General features: G+C 41.9%; 1 protein-coding gene across 4 annotated transcripts in view; it reads right to left on the reverse strand.

The window, feature by feature from the left end:
• PTPRG (protein tyrosine phosphatase receptor type G) overlaps positions 1-20,654 on the reverse strand; it is a 722,691-nt gene that overhangs the window by 27,450 nt on the left and 674,587 nt on the right. For all 4 annotated transcript variants that reach the window (XM_040454574.1, XM_040454572.1, XM_040454573.1 and 1 more), the window contains 6 exons: positions 17,418-17,509; positions 9,892-9,988; positions 5,295-5,377; positions 4,972-5,106; positions 3,833-3,967; positions 1,679-1,851 (listed from right to left, as the gene is read on the reverse strand). In XM_040454574.1, coding sequence (XP_040310508.1) covers positions 1,679-1,851; positions 3,833-3,967; positions 4,972-5,106; positions 5,295-5,377; positions 9,892-9,988; positions 17,418-17,509 — 715 coding nt within the window. The remainder of the gene's footprint in view (positions 1-1,678; positions 1,852-3,832; positions 3,968-4,971; positions 5,107-5,294; positions 5,378-9,891; positions 9,989-17,417; positions 17,510-20,654) is intronic.

Here is a 20,654-nt window from a genome sequence, read left to right on the forward strand (position 1 = left end):
TGTGGACAGCATCCAAAAACTACATTAGGACATTTCCCACCTCAGGAGTCTTGATGGGGAGAAGAGACAGCCTTTATAAAAAGGCTGCATTATGTATTTGCTTTCTCAGCCTCACTTGCAGCTCAAGCAAAGGATGTTCAGTCGGGGATCTGCGAGGGACAGAGAGCGACCCCTCTCGGCAGAGCTGTCCCCACACCAGAACTGTGTCCGCTGAGGCCCCAGGTAGGGAGTTATGTCCTTGGTGTCTAAGTTCACGCCTGCTCTTCCAACTCCCCGTAATTCTGGAAGCACCCATTATCTTTTCATTCTTTTAATGTTCACTTATTTTTGATGAAGAGAGCACAAGTTGGGGAGGGACACAGAGAGAGGGAGACACAGAACCCGCATCAGGCTTCAGGCTGGGAACTGTCCGCACAGAGCCCGACCCGGGGCTCGAACCCACAAACCCTGAGATTGTGACCTGAGCTTGAAGGTCAGACACTCAACCGACTGAGCCACCCAGGTGCCCCACCCACTATCCTTTCATTAAGCCCCCTTTCTGCACACCTCCCTAGTCTGCGCAGTATTAGAAAGTTCCTACCTAAAGGGGTGCCTTCCTTTAGTTACCCAGGTCTAGAATCAGAATGGCACACCTGGAAAATGTGGCCTCTTTTATTCACACTTCCTAATTGTTATCAGAAAAACAACACTAAGGAGGATCAGAGTTCTGATTAACAAGCTGCTTCTGTCAGAACCGCCTCTCCCTGCCCCCGCCGTGGGTTCCCCGTCTCACACAACTCCACTGATACCCGAGCTCTTTGACAGACTTTCGTCCGTTTTAGTGATTCCTCACTGGGTTAAGCGAAAAATGTAGTTTTCACGGGGTTTTAAACAGGAGATGGGTTCCAACATCTGCAAAGGACTTGCTTTGTGAGCGCATGTAATTAACAACAGCCCAGAAGAAATGCTTAGCTGCATGGCATTTTCTAACTCGCAGAATAAGCAGCATCTATTTGAATACCAAAGGTAAAAAGTGAAAAAATATTTTCGCTGCTCGGGGTGCCTGGGTGGCTCAGTCAGTTGTTTTGGCTCAGGTCATGGCCTCGTGGTTCATGAGTTCAAGCCGGGCTTCCCTCTGGCAGCACAAAGCCTGGTTGGGATTCTGTCTCTCCTTTTCTCTCTGCCCTTCCTCTGGTTGTGCTCTCTTTCTCTCTCAAAATAAGTAAATAAACATTAAAAAAAAAAAAAAAAAAGCCTTTTTACTCTCACAATACATTTTATTATTTAGAGGGACCCTACAGAAAAGCCATATACAAAATCTCAAACTCTCTAGTGTAGAAAGCCCTGGACTTGTGTTTAAGGTCAGATTTTTATTAATAGGAGCAGCTTAAAGATTCCCTATAAACAATGGGGATTTTATTAATCGTAGATGTTATAAAACTGGAGATTGATTCTCTAAGAGCACATTTTGTTTTAACCTCAGAAATAGCACATGATTTCTGAACATGTGGAGAATATATAGTGATTTTTATCTAACTGTAACAGGTTGTACTGGTCCCGGGTGACGGAGCAAGACTCCGTTTCTGAAGCAACAAAGCAGGGCCCCAGGAGTCCATGCCCGTGAGGTCCACATTTCCCTACTTTGCCCACTTCCAGTGTCGAATCCCAGGCACAAGAAAGAGAAGGATGTTGGCCCCACCTGCAGTGCACCAACACAGGGCCCATTTCCGGCGTGCGGGCTGCTGAGGATCTCCTCACAAAGGTCAAGACCGGGAGGGCGTACTCAGGAACTCCCATGTCAGGCCACTGTGTGTAGTGATACTGGATCACTACCCTTTCATTTTGACGACCCTTGGGGTTTCCCTTCTGACCCTACGAGAAAGGTGGAAAAAAAAAAAAAAAGAGGTCTTTAAGCAGGGGGTAGGCATTCTGGTATAAGGAAATAATGTAAGGATCCAGGAAACAGGACCTTCCATTTCATTTGCCTTAACTACTGTTTCCGAACGAGGTACTTTCCTCTTGGTGGCTGTCTCAGGCCACAAATGGAGATACCACCTAGCTGGATGGCAAGTATCAGACCTCTCCTGGGGGAGAGTATGGCTTAAGACTGTACCAGGTACGAACACTTGACGCTAGTTTTTTGGATTTAGAACCATCTCAAACACTGTAATTTGCCTACAGGGTCTCCATTTTCTGACTTCCCGCCCCAACTCCAGAAGGCTTTGGTCCTTTGCTTTCATCTGACAGTGGGCCCGGATTCCCATCCTTTCTCCGCTGTCCAGGTTGAACCTTCAGGAACCTAAGTGCTGGTCCTTGCTTTACATTCTTCACCAGCTGTGGGGAAGATCCTAAGTGCCAAATGATGGTCAATCTCCAGAGTCAAAGCAATAATAAATTTATCTGTCACTTTCATAAGTGAATTTTTCAGAGTAGTTTTCCTTTAAGTGGCTCAGCTTTTTAAACTACTTTTTTTTTTTTCATTTTAACTACTTGGATGAAAAATTTCCCCAAATGGGTAACTAGCTGTTACATGTTTTTTTCTTACCACAAATACCTCTGAAAAGTTCACTTTTTTTTTTTTAATGACTCGGGCTCATTACTCAACACTGGAGCATGTTAGGTGTTCGGCCCTGTACTACCAAGGCCTGATGACTTTCATTTCTGAAATCCTCTGTTAACTCTCATTTTCCTATTTCTTTCTTATTTTTAGTTACTACTTTTTCCTCTTGCACAAGACTCCTAACATTCCCATTTGACTTCCTCCTCCCTCTAAGCTGCTTCCAAAATAAGAATAAGTGGGTGAGGCTTAAATACCTGAAGGGTTCCCATGGGCTTTTTACAAATGGGCTTTGTAACGGGTCTATCAGAACACAGATAAATACAATGCTACTTGATTATCATATGCTTCTGCCATTCTGGGAAAAAACTACATGTACAAAGGACTGTTAACCTTGGAGCACAGATAGGTTTCAGAGCCAATGACATTGTATATAAAAGTTTGAATAAAGGTGAATTCTTCTGGGGGCAGGAAGGCTGGAGTTTTAACACCTTCTCAGACTAAAAACAACAACAACAAAACACCACATTATACCCATTGCTACAAACAACAGCCATTCCTAAGTCTCTGTAGAGCAACTGTACATTTTCTTAATGAACATCTACCTAGAGTTCCTAGTAATGTTGCAGTGGTCTAGGAGTCTTGGTGCAACAGCAGCTTTTGAACAAGAGAGAACCTGAAAGCATTTTCCACAGGGTGTGAATCTCAGGATGTTAACAGTTACACAGACAAGGGTTGTATTAAGGCACTTTAGGAAGCACTAGGCAAAATAAATTTGAAGAGGTTTCTTCACTAGCACTTTGGTCACTTGCGTGCCCTGTTCATTTCTAACGGAGAATATTTATTACCTAGCATTCATTTTCCATACCTATTAAACAGCAGAATCTGATTTTTGCAAGCATCTTAGCATTCCTTGGAGCACACTTTGGGAAATAATGCTTTAAAACTGTCAGAAAATTGCTATTAAAAAGCTCAGTCAACAAGCAGATGCTGCTATAGTTGCTGGTCACCAAAACCGAAGAGGACCTTTTTAAAAAAGACAAAACAAAACAAAACAAAAAACGAAGCCTTCACTGGGAGATTACGGCATTTAATCAGGCCAGTTAAATTCTATTATGTGCTTTGCCAGTATCTTTCACAGCATACATTGATGTCAATCAAACGAGTTGTGAAAAAACGTTTTTTAGAAATACTTTTTTAAAGCCAAGTTGGTTATGAGAATTGGCCTTGGTTGTGCCGTTTTTCGTACAAGTTTAAAGAGAGATGCCCTGGCAGCCCACCCGATTCCTTCAGTACCTTCTTCACTTTTGTATTTCTGACTGAAAAACGACGCACAGTGTAGCAGGCGTGTACTTTTGTGCTCTTCAGTGTGACAATAATGTTTCCGTACTCCTCACTATTCTCTGTTGGCCAATACTGATCGCATTTTCGCTGCAAAAAGGAAAAAGTTGTTAACTGCAACTGCAATTTATGCCACGGTTGTACTCTCGATGAAGTGATTTCATAAGTCTTTAAAACCAGTACTCTGGCCATGTAGTTGACTGAGAAAGGAATGTACGGGCCCAATGGCTTATAGGCAGACATACCTCTCAAGTGGTTAATCGTGGGACAAGTGTGGGCAAGATCCTTTGAGAAATGGGTCTAGTATTCGTGACCATCTTTCAACACACAGTGCACTTTAAAGAGGGCCAAAGAAAGAAACCTGTGTTTGGCCAGTAAGAAATAGGGCTGGCTACATTATAAAGGAGTTTACTTATCGTTTAGGAGTCTGGGCTGCATTCAGAGTTGCAAGAGAGTCTTGTAACAATGCAAATCTTCATTTCACAACTTGGGTCACCAAAGGTGAAACGGGGACTCCACAGTCAAAGTGAAGTTGAAGCGACTCTGCCTAATGAACTTGAGGCTTAGCCTTTATTCCAGCCTACATTACCATCATGTAATGTAAGCTCATAATCTAATAACTCAAATATTCATCATCTTAAAAAAAGGTTCTCTCAATGCTAGGGTGTTTCAGCAGTGCTGCTGTCCCCTGCCTGAACTATCGGTAGTTCCCCCACTACACTGGGTTTCCTCCAGCTTCCCTGTGTTCCCTGGGCTTAGAAGGTCCTTCCCTAACTCCTCCTCGTCCCTCACTGTTCACATCTCACTGCAAACAAGAGCTCCTTTACAAAATCTCAGCCCCAGAGGATGTATTCATCCATTCTGCAGCATCCCCATTATAATGTTCTGTTCATTCCTACTGCCACACTTAATTCACTCTTATAAGTGCTGAGCTCTTTCCCACCAGACTACAAGCAAGGTACGGGCAGAGAGGATGCCTTTCATCACCTTAACTCTTTACACCTGGTCAAGCTCCTAACCCTATGGCAGGTACTCCATAAATAGGTTTTGAATGAAGGTACATGATTTAAGATATTAAGCCAAGAGGCTCTTACTCTTCCTTTTTCCACAAGGTTCGTAATCATGATAATGATTCCAGTGTTTTGTTCCCAAATCATCCTCCAGAAATCTTCAAATGTAGACTTTAAAGGTCCCTGGGTGGCGATATAGGCTTTCGCTTTGTTGTAGCCCTTCAAAGATGACACAGCACAAAGTAAGAGGCAAGGGTACCACACACCAGTTAATAATTCAAGTGCCTTCCAGACTGAATAGGCTGTGTGTTAGTAAAAGCTCTGTGCAGTATTAAAACACGTTCAACAGTCTCTGTGGCAACTCTTCAATTATCAGAAGCAGGTTTATAAAAACATTTCTGACTTACATCGACATAGTTTGCATTAATGTAGTCGCTGTGCTTAGAGTCTTTTCCTGGTAAAGGTCTTAACTTCACCCTACTGTGATCATCTATAGAGGACAAAAAAAGAAAAAGAAAAAAAAAAAAGCAAAAACAAAATGTGTAATTCAAAAACCACCAGCATTCTAAAGCAGAGAACAAGGCAAACAGGCAGTGCGGCATCTCCCAGAGTGCCCCCAGAGAACTTTGGCCAGAACAACAAGTAAAACTTCAAAGATACAGCATTGAAACCCATCTTAAAACACAGGGACATTTCTACCTCATGCTCTGACCTGTGAGTGCCCAAGAAATGCAAACTGGAGTCCTTATTAGTTCGTGTAAAATGATTTCAAGTTGTAACCCTCCAACATTTCCTTGTCCTGTATTTTAAAACTGAGGCTTTTGACTATCCATTGCCCTCTTTTCCAGTGATACAAATATAAAAAGGCATATTGGTCTATTAGGTCCAGAACACCAAATATCTATTTTCAGGAGATTCCTCTGCTAAATTCAGAGTCCCTGTCACCCCAACAGAACCTAGGTAACCGAGGGAACCCAGAGCTATTCCTAAAAGTAATCTCATTGCAGCAATCTGGCCAGCAATCAGATTTTAGGAACCACTTAACTTCAGCTTATGAACACAAAACAGGGGAATGGATTATGTGCCTCTTGTTACCTAGCAAAGTATAGCTTGAATTTTTAGGACAGCCAATGAAATGAAGCGAAGGTCATAATTTTATCTTCCCTAGCTAGGAACAGAATGGGCAAAAGTTAAGTTTACATTTCTGGTTATAGTCCTAATCATAAAAGGCTATTCCAAAAACAAGTCCAATGAGTGGTTTAGTTAGCCTAGACATTAATGACCTCAAGACTATATATCAAGCACTTTTTGAAAGCACTCTCCATCCTTGGAACCGTGAATTGTTTCAGTTGTTCTGACAGGAGGCTGCGAGTACATTTGATAGGCACGGGGGCTGCCTGATAGAAACAGGCTCCAAATGAAAAATTTCCCCCAAGTTATCTGGACACCTACAGCTATGTCCTAGCTCAGTACCACTATATTGTGTATTTTTCAGACTGACAAGAACACGTATTCCAAGTTGCAAAATTCATATTTAATCTGAAAGGCAACAGCCTTGGGAAAATAGAGGAGTATAGGAGGGGGTATGGTAGCATCCATATATACCTAAGAGTTGTAACGGCTCTGTGAGAGAAGCCTTTTCCTACTTTGTGTTTCTGGCACGTTAAGTTTAGTTGTTTCATGACATTTCTGTCCCATTTTTTGCCACGCTAAATTAGCCCTTAATATAGGGGTAGACCAAGATGATGGGTATTTATGTGCCCAGAATCTGACAAAATGTCATGAACATCAGAACCCAACTTTCTGAACCTACGGAAATAAAACTGTATCTAATGTGAATTTGTGAAAGCGAAACCACAAATGAACTGGTCAAAGTACAACCACATCGAAGCACAGGTGGTAAACTTTCCAGGAAATAGCATGACCCTTGGGCATACCACCCAGAAGCTGCTGTGATTTCCTCCCTCTTTTCTGCCACATACTTGTAGCCAAGAACTGAGGTCACCAGAAGTGAGGACTGTCAAGGTGGAGAGAATGATATGTGTGGACGTACTCAAGACACACATGTGTCTATATCCCTGCCTGACTTTCATGGTTAGAAATAAGGTATATTGATTGACAAATCCTTATAATCTCAGCAAAATGAGCCTTTACTGGGTTGGCCAACAAATACTGTCAAGAGTCCATCCATTCAAAGAAGGGAGAGAAAAGCACAGTTTGATTCTTCTTCCTTGTTGTCCTGTTTACCTCATTCTCTCACATAAGTGAAACCAGTACTCTGATTCAAAAATGACTTGTGGTTCTTTAAAAACTTTATCTAGAGTTAGAAGTGAAACTGTAATAGCAAATGATAAGATCTTGTATATAAAAATTCTAAGGAGTCCACAAAGGAGAACTATTAGGATAAATGAATTCAGCAAAGATTGTGGGATACATGAGCAATATTTTAAAAAGATTATATTTCTATACATGAGAATTGCAAGGTCTCAAAATTAAGTAAACAATCCCATTTGCCATAGCATCAAAAAGAATACTTAAATGAATTTAACAAAAGAAGCACAACAAAAGGAAAACTATAAATGTAAAACACTGCAAAGAGTAAAAGATATAAATACATGGAAAGACATCCCATCTTCATGGATGGAAGACAATGTTAAGAGTAATCCACAGATTCAACGCAATCCCTACCAAAATCCCAGCTACACCTTTTGCAGTAATATAAAAGTCGATCCCAAAATTGATATGGAAACACATGGGACCCAGAAAAACTAAAACAATCTTGAAGAAGAACAAAGTTGGAGCATTCACCATTTCCAGATTCAAAATCGACTACGAAGCTATAGTCTGCAATCAAGACAAATTGATACTGGCCTGAGGATAGAGCTATCAGTGGAAGAGAAGTGACAGTCTAGAAATAAACTCCTACATTTATGGTCAGCTGATTTTCAATAGGGGCACTAAGACAATTCAATCTGCAAAGCGTGCTAGGACAACCAGCTATCAACATGCGGAAGAATAAACTTGGACCCTGCCTCGCATCATATGTAAAAGTCATTTGGATAAAAGACCTAAATGTAAGAGCTAAAGCCATAGAACGCTTTGATAAAAACACAGGTGTAAATCTTCATGATCTTGGCTTAGGCTGTGGTTTCATACATAGAACACCAAAAACACAGGCAACAAAAGAAAACTAGTATTTCACCAGAATTAAAATAATTTTTGCCTCAAAGGACACCAGCAAGAAAGTGTAAAGACAATGCACGGAATGGGAGAAAATATTTGTGTACTATTTATCTATACAATGGACTTGTATCTAGGATCAGCTGCAAAAAGATAAGTAATCCTATTTAAAAAATGTGCAAAGGATCTGAAAAGATATTTCCCCAAAGAAGATACACAGGTGGCCAATACATGAAAAGATGCTCAACATTAGTCATCATTAGGGATTATGTATATATTTTGTAATACATATATATATATATATATACACACACACACACACATATATGCATATATACATATATAATATATATATGTAGCCAGTGTTGATGAGATTATGGACAATGGAACTCTCATATATTCCTGGTGGGAATGTAAAATGGTATAGCCACTTTGGAAGATAGTATGGCAGTTCTTCAAAATGTTAAACATAGAGTTACCATATGACCTAGCTATTCTAAGTATATATCCAAGAGAATTGATAATATATGTCTGCACAAATGTTCATAGCAGCATTATTCATAATAGCCAAAAAGTAGAAACAACCCAAGTGTCCATCAAATGACAAATGAATAAACACAATGTGGCATATCCATACCACAGAGTATTTTTCAGCCATAAAAAGGAATGAAGTGCCGATAGAAGCTACGAGATGGATGAATCTTGAAAACGTCATGCTAAGTGGAAGAAACCAGACACAAAAGGCCACAGAGTCTAGGATTCCATTTACATCCAATGCCCGGAATTGGCAAATACACAGAAACAGAAAGTAGGTGTTTTTGTAGGGGTTGGGGGAAAGGAGGAGTTGGGAATGACTGCTAATGGGTATGGGGTTTTTTGTTGGGGTGCTGAAAGTGTTCTAACATTAGTGGTGATGACTGTACAACTGTGAATATACTAAAAACCACTGAAATTCAGTTTATATTTAAATTCCCATTTAAATATAAGTTAACTTTAAATGGGTGAATTTCATATGGTATGTGATTTTTATCTCGCTAAAGCATTATAAAAAGCTTTATCTACAGTAGCGTTCAAATTTAAATGGTTCAATTTAATGCACTATAAAAGCCTATGGAATGTGTTCCTTACCATAGTGTATGTTAGCCATAAACATGCGTGTCCCTGACCTTAATAGCAAAGCATGTATTATCTGCCAGTGACCCAAACCCCACTGTCTATCAGAAGTAGCATTAGAGCCACAGAAGTAGCCTGTGCTCCTAGCGTATTCCATAAGGCTCTGTAAGACGGATGTTTGTTTGTGTCCCTAACCACCAGAGTACTCTTGACCTTGGAAATACGGTATAGAGAACTGAGCACATGGGCCCCAAGGAATGGTGACTCTATCACTTGCAGTGTAGACCAACTACCTAGTCTTAGACAACTTTGGCATTCACTTATGTGATTCAATTTTCAGTATTCCTATTTGTATTTAAAACCCTGGCTCCTCGCCACTTAAAAGCAATGTCAGGATAGCCACAGGACATTCAAACTTTGGTTCCCAGCATCAGGTGTGCAATCACTTCATGTGAGAACAGTGAGGCAAGGAACATTTTTTTCAATCACCTTACTCACAAGCTGAGATCTGCCGGCTTAAGGAAAGACTCAGGGGGCAGTCAATGTCCCCACTTCTTCCTAGACACGGTTGAAGATGGGCTAATGAGAGGTTAACTTGAGAGTGGAATTCTCTCTTGGCATCCTGATTCTGATTGCTTGGCTTTAGGCTTCTACCCAGCATGAAGATTTAATTTCCTCACAGCTGAAGATAGTTTCAAGTTTATTACTTACATGCTAAAATGTTGATGTATCTGTTTTTGTGCTTGTTATCTGGATGATTGGAATGTTCTGCAGTGATGTTCATATCGGCCGTACAGCGTTGGACTTCCTAGTGAAAAAAACATCAAGATTTCAAAGATTTTAGACGCACTTTAGATGTCTAGCAAGGGTATAGGAAGAAAAGAACTATATACCCCAAAGCATGAAGTATTTACTCACTCCCTAGGATAGGTGCCATTACCTCCCCAAACTCAGCTTCAGAAATAATTGATGTATTCATAACAAATGTACAAAGGATGTGAAGAAGATAAAAGGATTTCATGTTTTACTAATTCATCAATCATCTACTTCATTCCAAACTGGTGACCTAGGCATGGGGGATTACAAAACACGATCTCTTCTTGAGTATGTCCCAGTCTGATGGGGGAGGAACACACACAAAAGGATAAAGACAGTCAAATGTGATTCAAAGAAAAGAGGCCTGAAGATACTGTTGCAGGAGCACAAAGAAAGGCTCCTGGCAGATCATTTACCTCAGTCTTAGAGGATGAACAACAATTTCCCAGTCAGAGGTACAATCTCCACCATCATTTGCAAAATGCTTACAGGCCACATAGCTTGTTTTATAACTGCCTGAGTGCAAATTGATAATATTCCGTCATGAAGTGACACTATTTATATTAGCCTGGTGACCTGTCCTTATGTGGCTCAAACAGATCCAGATTTGCTGAATTATTTGTGAACTCTTAGTTTCATTTACATTATCCTTCTTTACAAAAGCAACAGTGGAAGAGGGACCTCTTCAAGACCTTAGCCACGTATGGTAAACATCATCTATTAGCCTCCTGCACGATGGCTGTAAAGTCAACATTTTCTACAGTGTACGGTTCAAGCCCAAGAAAGTACTGGGGCTAACTAATAAGGGAAGTCATTAGCAGCGCACAGCTGTTGCAAAGAGCAGGAGCAAGTGACAGAAAATTATCAGGAGAAATGTTTTACACGTGACAGATGTAACAGAGTTTAGGAGCGTGCAGACTTTTTTTTTTTCCATGAAGGAGATGCATAGCAATTATCGATGTTTTCCATAGCATTTACATGAGGCATAATGAAAACAAGGAACTGGTTGTCTTTTAGATTCACAAACTACTTCCCAGTGAGGAGTCCCTCTCTTCTTTCCAAGGAGGAACTAACTCACTCTAATCCAAGAATTTAAAGTCTAAAAACAGTGGGGTCATTATCTATTCAAAGAGACCATACTCATGAACTCCTGATTCTTGGCAGATGGACATTCAAAATTTTTTTTTTAATTGCAGACCTGCCCTGTTGTCCATTAAGAAAAAAAAAAAAAAAAAAAAAAAAAAAAAAAAAGCCCAGAGGCACTAATGCCACACGCTTCTCTGGCGAAAGGGTGTTTCACAGCAGTTCTTACCCTTTCCTTACTCTTCCTAAACGTGATAAACTCCGCTATTTTCTATTCTAAAATGGTGTATGATCTGTGGTTTTGCAAATGCTGGTTTAAAGGGACTCCAGGCTTTGGTACTTTTCTCTAAAATGAGAAAAAGTATAGGCCCAAAGCGATGAGTCTGAGATCTTAAACATCTACAAACACTTAAGCAGTGCTACCCATACTCAAAGTATTGGGGATACTGGCCACTTAGAATTGCCCTGAAAGCCTGAGGTCTATTCTTCAATAGTTCCAGGGACAGAATACCTTTGAAGATGGATTTGTATTCTGGAAGACATTAGTTCAATCTATACGGAAATCCCTGAAATAAGTTGACATCCCTGTTTCTGGGTTTTGAAGGTCATACTTTTGGCATGGGCTGGGCTGCTAAAACATCTTGTGATAAGAGATTACAGCATTAATTCACTTTGAGATTCACTCGGTTTATTGCTTTTTGTCTCTCAGCGTGTGGATCTGACCACCCTAGTGTGGTCCTCTATTATAATATAATGCAATTGACCACGACTGCTTGGAAGCATCTGTCTGCATTGTTTAAAGCAGTCATTCGATATCGCCAATGAAACTCTCGGTTATCTAAAACCCCTGGTCTGATCCATTGCCTCTATTTCACTTTTCCAATTATGTGAATGACAGAAAACAAAGAATAGTCATAAATAATGTTAAATCTGATTTTATTAGAACCCGAGGGGTGTGCCTAAGGCCTTCTGATTTTGTCTTGTGGATAATAACGCCATCTGTAATTCCTTGCAGAGCTGTGTGGCTCATTTAGATGCTGATACTACGATCTGGTCCTGGAGTGGCTTTTCCCCATCAGAACTGGAATTCCAAAGTTAATGTGATTTTAATAGGTGTTAAAATCCTTTGAAGAGACACTGGCTGACGGAGTGTGTATAGCAAAGTTACCTATTGGGCACTCTGATATATAGTTTTAAGATTTAAGCTTATTTGCATTTTCCTGTCCATGTAACAGAGTTGAAATTCTCAAAATGAATATTCTGAGTATCGACAGGCACACCACCACAGAAGAAAGCCGAGTAAAAACAAGAGACTTAAAAATAAAGTAAAACTGAAACAAAACGCCCCAAGTTGACATATCCAGAATTCTTGACAGACAGAACAGGGGAAATCTCCTGCTGCCTGGAGTCAGTGATGTGAGAAGCTACTGAAAAGGCACATGGAGACCTACTGCCCTACCATTCTATGGCTCAATTTGAAACTGACAGAATAAAAATCCATCTGGAAATCTTCCACATTATTCAGCTTCACAAAGAAAGCCGAGAAGAACACATTTTGGACCAGGTGACCAAGTGTGAGACCCGAGTATACAGAACATTCTTGGTGTGGGAGTGCAGACAGCCTACAGTTGTATTAGGGACAGGGGCCACGGAAGACTGATTACTTTAGGTCATTGCTACAGTCTGGTGCTTGCCTAGCGTCCGGCACAGAGCTGGCCCTTGTTGGATACCGGTGACATGCCATCTTCCTGCCTCTCAGGCTACAAACAGCTGCCATGCCAAATTTCTTCCTGTGCTGCCTGGACTTTGTTATTCTCTTACTCGGAAATCTCTGGATAGATCCCGGATTCCTTAGCCAGGCTTTCACGACCCCAGCCCAGATCTGCCATCTTCCACCAGCTCCCTTCTCCTTCCGGACAGTTTTACCTCTGTGCCCTTTGACAAGACCGCAGGATCTCCTGCTCTTTGCTTCACTGCCATCTGCCTTGGCAAGAATGCCTGTCCTGCTCACCCCTGGTCTGAATCCATCTGTCTTTATATACAGTGACTGCCTAACCCTTCCAGAAAAACCACCCATTTTTATCACAGCACCTATTATCCTGCAGATCTATAAAATAAAATGACCTTGTGCACACTATTTGTGAATTGGGCTAATTCCCTCTCTCCTCACCCTTCACAAAAACCTCAACGCAACTATGGTTTTCTTCTTGCTAAGGGTTTAGAAATGTTTGAAAGACCTTTCAGACCTTAAGTGGCGTTCTGTCACGGGCTTCTGCCATTTTGCAGGCCGCAGCCTCATGGAGCATCCACCCCTCTATCTGGCGATGCCCTCTTACGTGTCACTGGCAACATCGGAACGCTGCATCTTACATAAAGTGATTGTGGCCACTGATCCCTCGAGTGCACGGGCTCAGGTGGACAAAGCTTTGTTCTCCTGATTTAAGATGAGCAACCCGCCCAAATTTAGCTCAGCTGGAGTTAATGGTAATAGAGGTAATTCCCCCAAAGGATCTTGTCAAGGGGTATTGGACCTCTGGCCTCATCTCTGCACTCAGCCTTTCGCCTCGGGATGCTCCCGACCCCTGCCTATTAATTCTGTCGACCCACACAGCCTCAGAGCTCACTCCGTTTGAAAGATAATGCTAGCACTGCGCCTTTGGAAGCCTCCTGGATTAGGACTGTGGAGGCTGGGGAAGAGTGAGGTTGAAGTCAACGCAGGTAGCCAAGGGAACAGAGGCATCGAACGCCATCCTGAGACAAGGATTGATGTTATTTCCAGTGACTGCAAAATCTGCTAGAGGTATGATGTTGCCAGCTTTTAACAGTCTCCAAAATTTATCTGACAAGGACACAGTGCTTGCTGCATCACCTCTAGACAAAGACTCAAAATTACCGGGGAATTGTTTTTCTCATTCTCCTCCAAGCAGCAAAATTCTGAAACTAGGACAGCTATTCACCATTTTTTTTTTTCATTTCCGTCCAAGATTTTTAAACAAGATGGGGCAAATAGAAATTCTGGTGAAATAATAAAAAAATTCACGGAAGCTTTTCTTCTCCTTTGCCCTCTTCCATCCAGAACTTTGTCAGTATTATCACTTATTTTGCTTTGCCCACCCTGGTCTCCACTGCCACCAGGAGGTGAAACTCCTAGAGGGCAAGGTCTCAAATTTACCTCTGTGCTTTATGTTCTGTCCACAGAATAAAAGGTTGTCATGAATTAACGGTCAGATGAATTGTTTGCTCTCTTAATAGCCACACATCAATTGTTAAGTGGTATTTATAATTTTCAGGTTAGTTCTTTGACCTCTTTGGCCTCTATTCAGATGCTGTATAAAATTTTCTAAGTCAGATTCTCAGCTATCTGGTAGGCTCTGGACCATAAAGACCATGTAATGGGCTCCCAGTATTTTTAATGGGGGGATTCCTTATTTTGGTGGTTTCCTCTCCTGCCTTCCCCTGCCCCCCCCCCTTTTTTTTTTCTGCCAAGACAATTGTTGGCTTATCAGCTGCATGATCAGTTTTAGACAGTCACTGGTAGTCTTGATTTTTTCTCCTTCTGACTCCAGGTCACCATAGGATACTACTTAATGAGTCTGGAGAGCATTGAGGTAAATCATGTGGGCTTGAGTCACATATCCTGGTCCTAAAACCTAACTTCTGCCATTTCACATCTGAGCCACTCAAAGCCTCAGTTTTCCTATGGGTAAAGTTTCCTCATTTGTAAAATGGGGACAATAGAATAGTACCTCTACGAAGGGCAGTTCTGAGAAACGAGTGAAATAATCCAAGTGCAGTGCTAAGAAAATGCCGGCCACCGTTATTCCACTTAAAAAGATGTGGAAATCTGGGGTTGACTTTTTTAGTCTCCTATCATAATGAGGCTGCTGTTTTGGCCTTTTAAAAAGATTTATTTTTAATGTTTACTCATCTTTGAGAGAGAGAGAAAGACAGAGCATCAGTGGGGGAGGGGCAGAGACAGAGGGAGACAGAACCTGAAGCAGGCTCCGAGCTGTCAGCACAGACCCGATGCGGGGCCTGAACTCATGAACTGTGAGATCATGACCTAAGTCGAGGCCTAACTGACTGAGCCGCCCAGGTGCCCCAGGATTTTTTTTTTTAAAGTAATCTCTACACCCATTGTGCAGCTCAAACCTACAAGATCAAGAGTCATATACTCTCTACTGACAGAGCCAGCCAGGTGCCCCAGTTGTTTGTTTGTTTGTTTGTTTTTTTTAATTGCACAAAATCTCTTTTCCTGACCTTTTACAGTCTTTTACTATCTCACTTGTAAAACAGCCTTAATAATTTCTTAAATAGCCTGTTACCAGTTGTCCTTTTTAGCAGAGCAGCCAAAAAGGACTACCACTGTTCTAAAATAGTTCAAAATCTCCCTCAATTCGAAGAGGACGGTAGATTAACAAGTTTTCCTGTCTCATTCCTCCCATTATGTCGCTGCCTTATTGTTCTTTTCAGAAGAAAGGATAATCTTCCTATTCTGAATAGCCCTGATTTTAAACCATTGGAACCAGGAGGGATTGTGAAGGGACAAGGGCAGAACAATGCCTCCCCTGTCCCTGCCCTTTTGGGCCCCTCCCTTAACCACCAGCTAATAAGATTTAAGCTATAAAGTTCAATACAGGAGACAAAAGCTTCCAGCCAGAGTGGATTTTTTTTGTTTTGTTTTGTTTTAGGACAGAAATAGGGTGCAGATGCCCAGAATTTGTTAACAGGCTTGACTGTGATGCAGCAAAGCCCATTTTAAGTCAGATCAAGTTTATAGAGGTGTAGCTGATTATTTTGAATAATTAAATGGTGTCAAAACCAGCTGTGATGAATAGCACTGGGGGTCTCAAATCATAAATAATTGAGAAACTGGAGTTGCATTTGGTCATCCTGATCAAATTCTGTTCTCCAGAGGATAAATGTTTGTCCTGAATACCATCAACATTGTTAAATGCCTCAATATTCTTGCTCAGTCATCCAGCCAACAGTCAATTGAACTAAATCACTTCAACAGCACACACATTTGCTGTCCTCATGAATACAAAATGTTTGACTTTAAACCATGTTCTCTGTAGTTGAATAGGCACCTTTTTTGGTAAGCATCTAACAGCCGCATTAAGTACTCGACATATTTTTGTTTGTTCCACGATACACAGGACTTTGACGAATAAATCAGAGGGTCCCTTCTCTCTACTACCTTTGCTTCGGTTTTGCTCAGAAAAACACAACACAACCAAACAAAAAACCAAGAGAAATAGTTGTCAGTATAACTGCCTTTATGATGGCCTCTGGGGACTCTGGCCTTGCACGGAGACAGGGGCTTTGGGTCCTGTGTTTATTTCTCATTGTGCGTCCTTTCCATCACATCATTTAATCCCCATCACCCATTTTGGGAAGAGAGATGGGCCGTAAAGCATCATCATCACCGTTTCCATTTTAAAGGAAGAATGAGACAGAGAAAGGAACCGACTCACCCACAAAGCTAGAAGACAGCTGAGCTGCCACGAAAACTTGGCCCCCTTGGCACAACTCTTGCTGCCAGAGATGTGCCTTAGTTAAGCGCCTCGGTGAAGAAAAGGGCAGTCTGTTTAATAGCTCCTCATTGACACCCTGTCACTGCTGAACTGGCACGGAACCCGGAGCTGGCAGGGCGGTGCGCGCCGCGCTCTACCTTGCTCCCCGCACAACAGTTCTTAGAATCACAAGGGCTGCGTTAACCCGTGTCTTCTCTCCAGGGAGTGACAGTCGCGAGAACGACAACCATCAACCTTCGCACGGGCTTCACGGTTCACCCGGCGCTTTCACAGACGTTCAGCATTCACCTCTTCCCACCGTGGGGCCGTCCTAGACGCGAGCGCCACTGTTAAAAGCGAGGGACCCAGGGAATCGGAGAGGAGGTGATTGGCCCGAGGATGAGGAAGCACCCTACCTACCGTGCAGTCGGCCCCCTCAACACCTCGTGCACCCAGAGACACGGACCCTACCCTCGGCGTGAGGACTACTGGCCCGCTCAGGATTAAGATGAAGACAGGACCGGGGGGGGGGGGGGGGCGCGGGGCGCGTGCCTCCTCTCTACCCCTGAGTCCACTCTTCCGTAGAAACGCACGTTCAGGACATGGGTGACCAACTCCCTCTCGCCTAATGTTTACTGGGATGAGAGTGCTTGTCACAGTTGTAAGCGTGACGCAGAAAAGCAGCAGCAGCAGCAGCAAACCGGTCTCCACTTTTCCCACTATTGTTTTGTTATGCCAGAATGAACTCAGCTCGAGTTTCTAACAAGCCTCACACAGTAAGGGTTGGGTCTCCGGAAGTTACTTTTCAGTCTCGAAACCTACCTCAAAATCCTCGGAGAACCCATGCTGGTTATTAGAATACAGCTCACCGATGTGTTTAACAAACTGTTTGACAGGAATGGCTTCCATGTCATCTGTGGGGATAAAATGATATTCAGAGTCACACAGAATACACTTCAATAAAACAAGTAACACGGACAAGGGATTATTAAAGACAAACATTTGACTTTTGCAAAGAGGGCTGTAATTCGGTCACCTGAAGTAGAGGTCCTCAAGAGTCGTCTCAGGATGTATCTTACATTTCTATCTCATTATGGTTTTGAATGTCGAGAAGCAAGGTTAAATACAGGTTTGTTTCCTTTTCAAGTATGTAGGGAATTACTTTTTTTTTTTTTTTTAATGTTTTAGGCAATTTACATAGTTAAATGACCGCATCATACTCTCAACTCAAAGTCTGAACCTACCTAAGGTACCTCATTTGTCAAGAAATTTTATCACAACCTAAGATTTCTCAAAAATTGCTCTGCAGTGGGGTCCAGCTTGAACTTGGAGCATCTCTCAAGTCGAAGCAATCTTTATACACAATTACAGATCGATGCCATTGTACCAGCTGGCTTCGGGTACAATGCCATCTATGTTTAAATGTTCAAAATTTGAGTTCAAGACAGCTGTGTCTACACGATGCCAAATAATCAGTTTGACTGAATTAACTGGATTTTTTGGGTGTTGACAGACTAGGTAGAGATTCAGGAAGACTCCACTTTCCAATTTATTGCAACGTTGTCACTTCAGAGGGATGCTTTCGGCTATACGAGCCCCAAGTGTGTTTTAAGCTGCTTTGTCCAGATCCAGCCTGATACTTGAGTACTGGCCGTAAAACTGCCACACCCCGCTAACTGGAGCTCCCCAACCTCCTTCCCTCGACCCTCCCCCGCAAATATTTCCTTTTAAAAATACTCTGCTGAATTTGAGATAAACAACAGACATGACATTTACTTTATTCAGAGTGAAAGATCTTTGGCAAACGCACAAACATCTAAACTGCCACAGATGCTTTTCTTAGCAAAGGGTATGAAGATCTGTATGTGTAAATGAGGTCCTACTTTGGCAAGAATGTTATAGATCCAGGCCTGACAATCTGATTTCTCTTCATCTGGTGACAGTTAACATTGACTATGTCATTCCTTCTCTACTTTCTTTCGAGAGAGCAAAGCTCCAGGGTGGCTTTTTGCATCTATTGACATTTTCAAACTTGAATCATTCTTAAGTGGAAAATAGCATCTCTTATACTTTGTTTAAGGAAGGTGACTTATATGTTCATAATCCAAATTGCCTCGCATAGAAACGTTATTTATCAAATAGGTGGTGCTCTGTAAGCACAAATTCTTTCTGTGTGAACAATTAAAGACCTAATCATTTTAATAGGCCACCTTATGAAAAAAATTGCCAAGTTATTTACAAATATTTCAGGATTGAAGATGTTCATGAATATGCAATCATTTTGCACGCCCAAGAAATCTATAGCTCCCATAATGATGTAACCAGCATTAACAAAGTAAGCAGAGCCAAAACGTTTCTCCAGAATATTGAGCAGAATGCACAGTTCAAGACAAATTTCCAAAATTATCTGACTGACTTCCCTTCAAATGTTTAGGAGTAAGCAAATTCTACAATTAAGATCAAGTGGCAGAGAAATTAAGCTGAGGCTGAAGGGTTAATATGTACAAAACCGGAGTCTCAAGAAGATTAACCCAAAGACACTCACCTTTGGACAAGGGGCAAAACGAGCAACATGAGATACAATGTAACCCTGCGAACACTATAGAATGCAGCCTTCCACTTTACTTAGAAACCCAAAGACACCCCTTTGCGAGGGGGACATCATTAACAGGCATAAATAGGCTGAGGGCAACATTTATCCCATGATAGCTTAGATTTTTAGAATTCCAATAAATTTACGGTGCACAGGGACTGTAGTTTAAAGAAAGAAAAAACAACAGGTCAGCTTTAGAGCTATTTTACTCTGCAGAGTCAAAAAACAAAAAAGGGCAAAACCCACGGCATTTCAAAGGCCAAAGCCCACCTCAAGTCATTAAAAAAAAAAATGCTTTTAGGGTAACTATCATTTTTTTCTTTTCTGCCAATTGCTCAGATATAGTATTCAAGCTAATGCCATACGTGCTCAGAAATCAGTCTGCCTGCTATCCCCCGTGGCTAGAGCAGGAGAAATCCAGCAGAGCTCAGTATGATAATCATGGAAATATATGACTCACTAGTGTCTCCAATTAGCTTCTTCATCCAAGGAAGTGTAACCACACCCCTCTGCATTTCCAGGCACCACCAGTAACGTCATGAAACTACCAACAGGCACGCGCGCGCACACACACACACACCCACACACGCTCAGCACGGACCACCACCAGCTGCCCAGGTAACATGGTATTTGTCTTTCAATCAAGATACATGAAGCTGAAGGGTCATAAATCTTTTTTTGTCAATATTACGATGAATATAAGGCTATGACTAATTCAAAGTCCTAATAGTTTTCCTCTTAAATTTCTCTCAGCAAGAACCAGATAATTAGAAAATTACCGTAACTAGCAGAAGGCCAAGCAATTAGGACAGCAGCATAGACCTGATCTCAGCTTTTATCTGGAAAAACCCTGTGGTGTTAGAGGTCATCCATATGAAAGATGCTTTTTCACCGAAGTATGTTCCGTTGCTGAACGCAGAGGACATTAGCAGCACTAACTATGGACGAGGCACTTTTCTATGCCCTTTAGGTGCATTAACATGTACTCAAATCCTCTCATCAACCCTGGGAGATAGAGGCTATTTTCCTACCCATCTCACAGTTGGGAAAATAAGCTCAGAAAGATTAACTGAAAGCTGGACCATGGCAGGGGAAGCGGGTCGCGGATCCAAGGTCAAGAGAGAATGGCTGCTGTCTGTGTATATGGGCCGAGTGAATGGGAAACCACTGGAGGAGGCATTTCCTGAGCACCCAGGACTCATCCGGACATTAGGGAGATGGTCTCTGCCCAAGGGCACATTTGTGTTGGAGAAGCAATGAACGTAAGCAGGTGCGGGCAAGAACAGCATGTAATTACATGGTGAAGACTCCAAGTGCCATAAAAGGGAGGGGTTTGATGACTCAGGCAAAAATAAAGGTCACCGATGTAGTGCTGATAAAGAAAACTATGAGCTAGCATCAAAGGGAAGAGGTTTGACCTCCAGGTTAGATGGGAGATCGTTAGGATATATAATGAAACGGTCTCA

This window comes from Herpailurus yagouaroundi, unplaced genomic scaffold (assembly GCF_014898765.1).
Source record: "Herpailurus yagouaroundi ecotype Mexico unplaced genomic scaffold, PumYag 213, whole genome shotgun sequence".
In the NCBI taxonomy this organism is placed as follows: domain Eukaryota; kingdom Metazoa; phylum Chordata; class Mammalia; order Carnivora; family Felidae; genus Herpailurus; species Herpailurus yagouaroundi.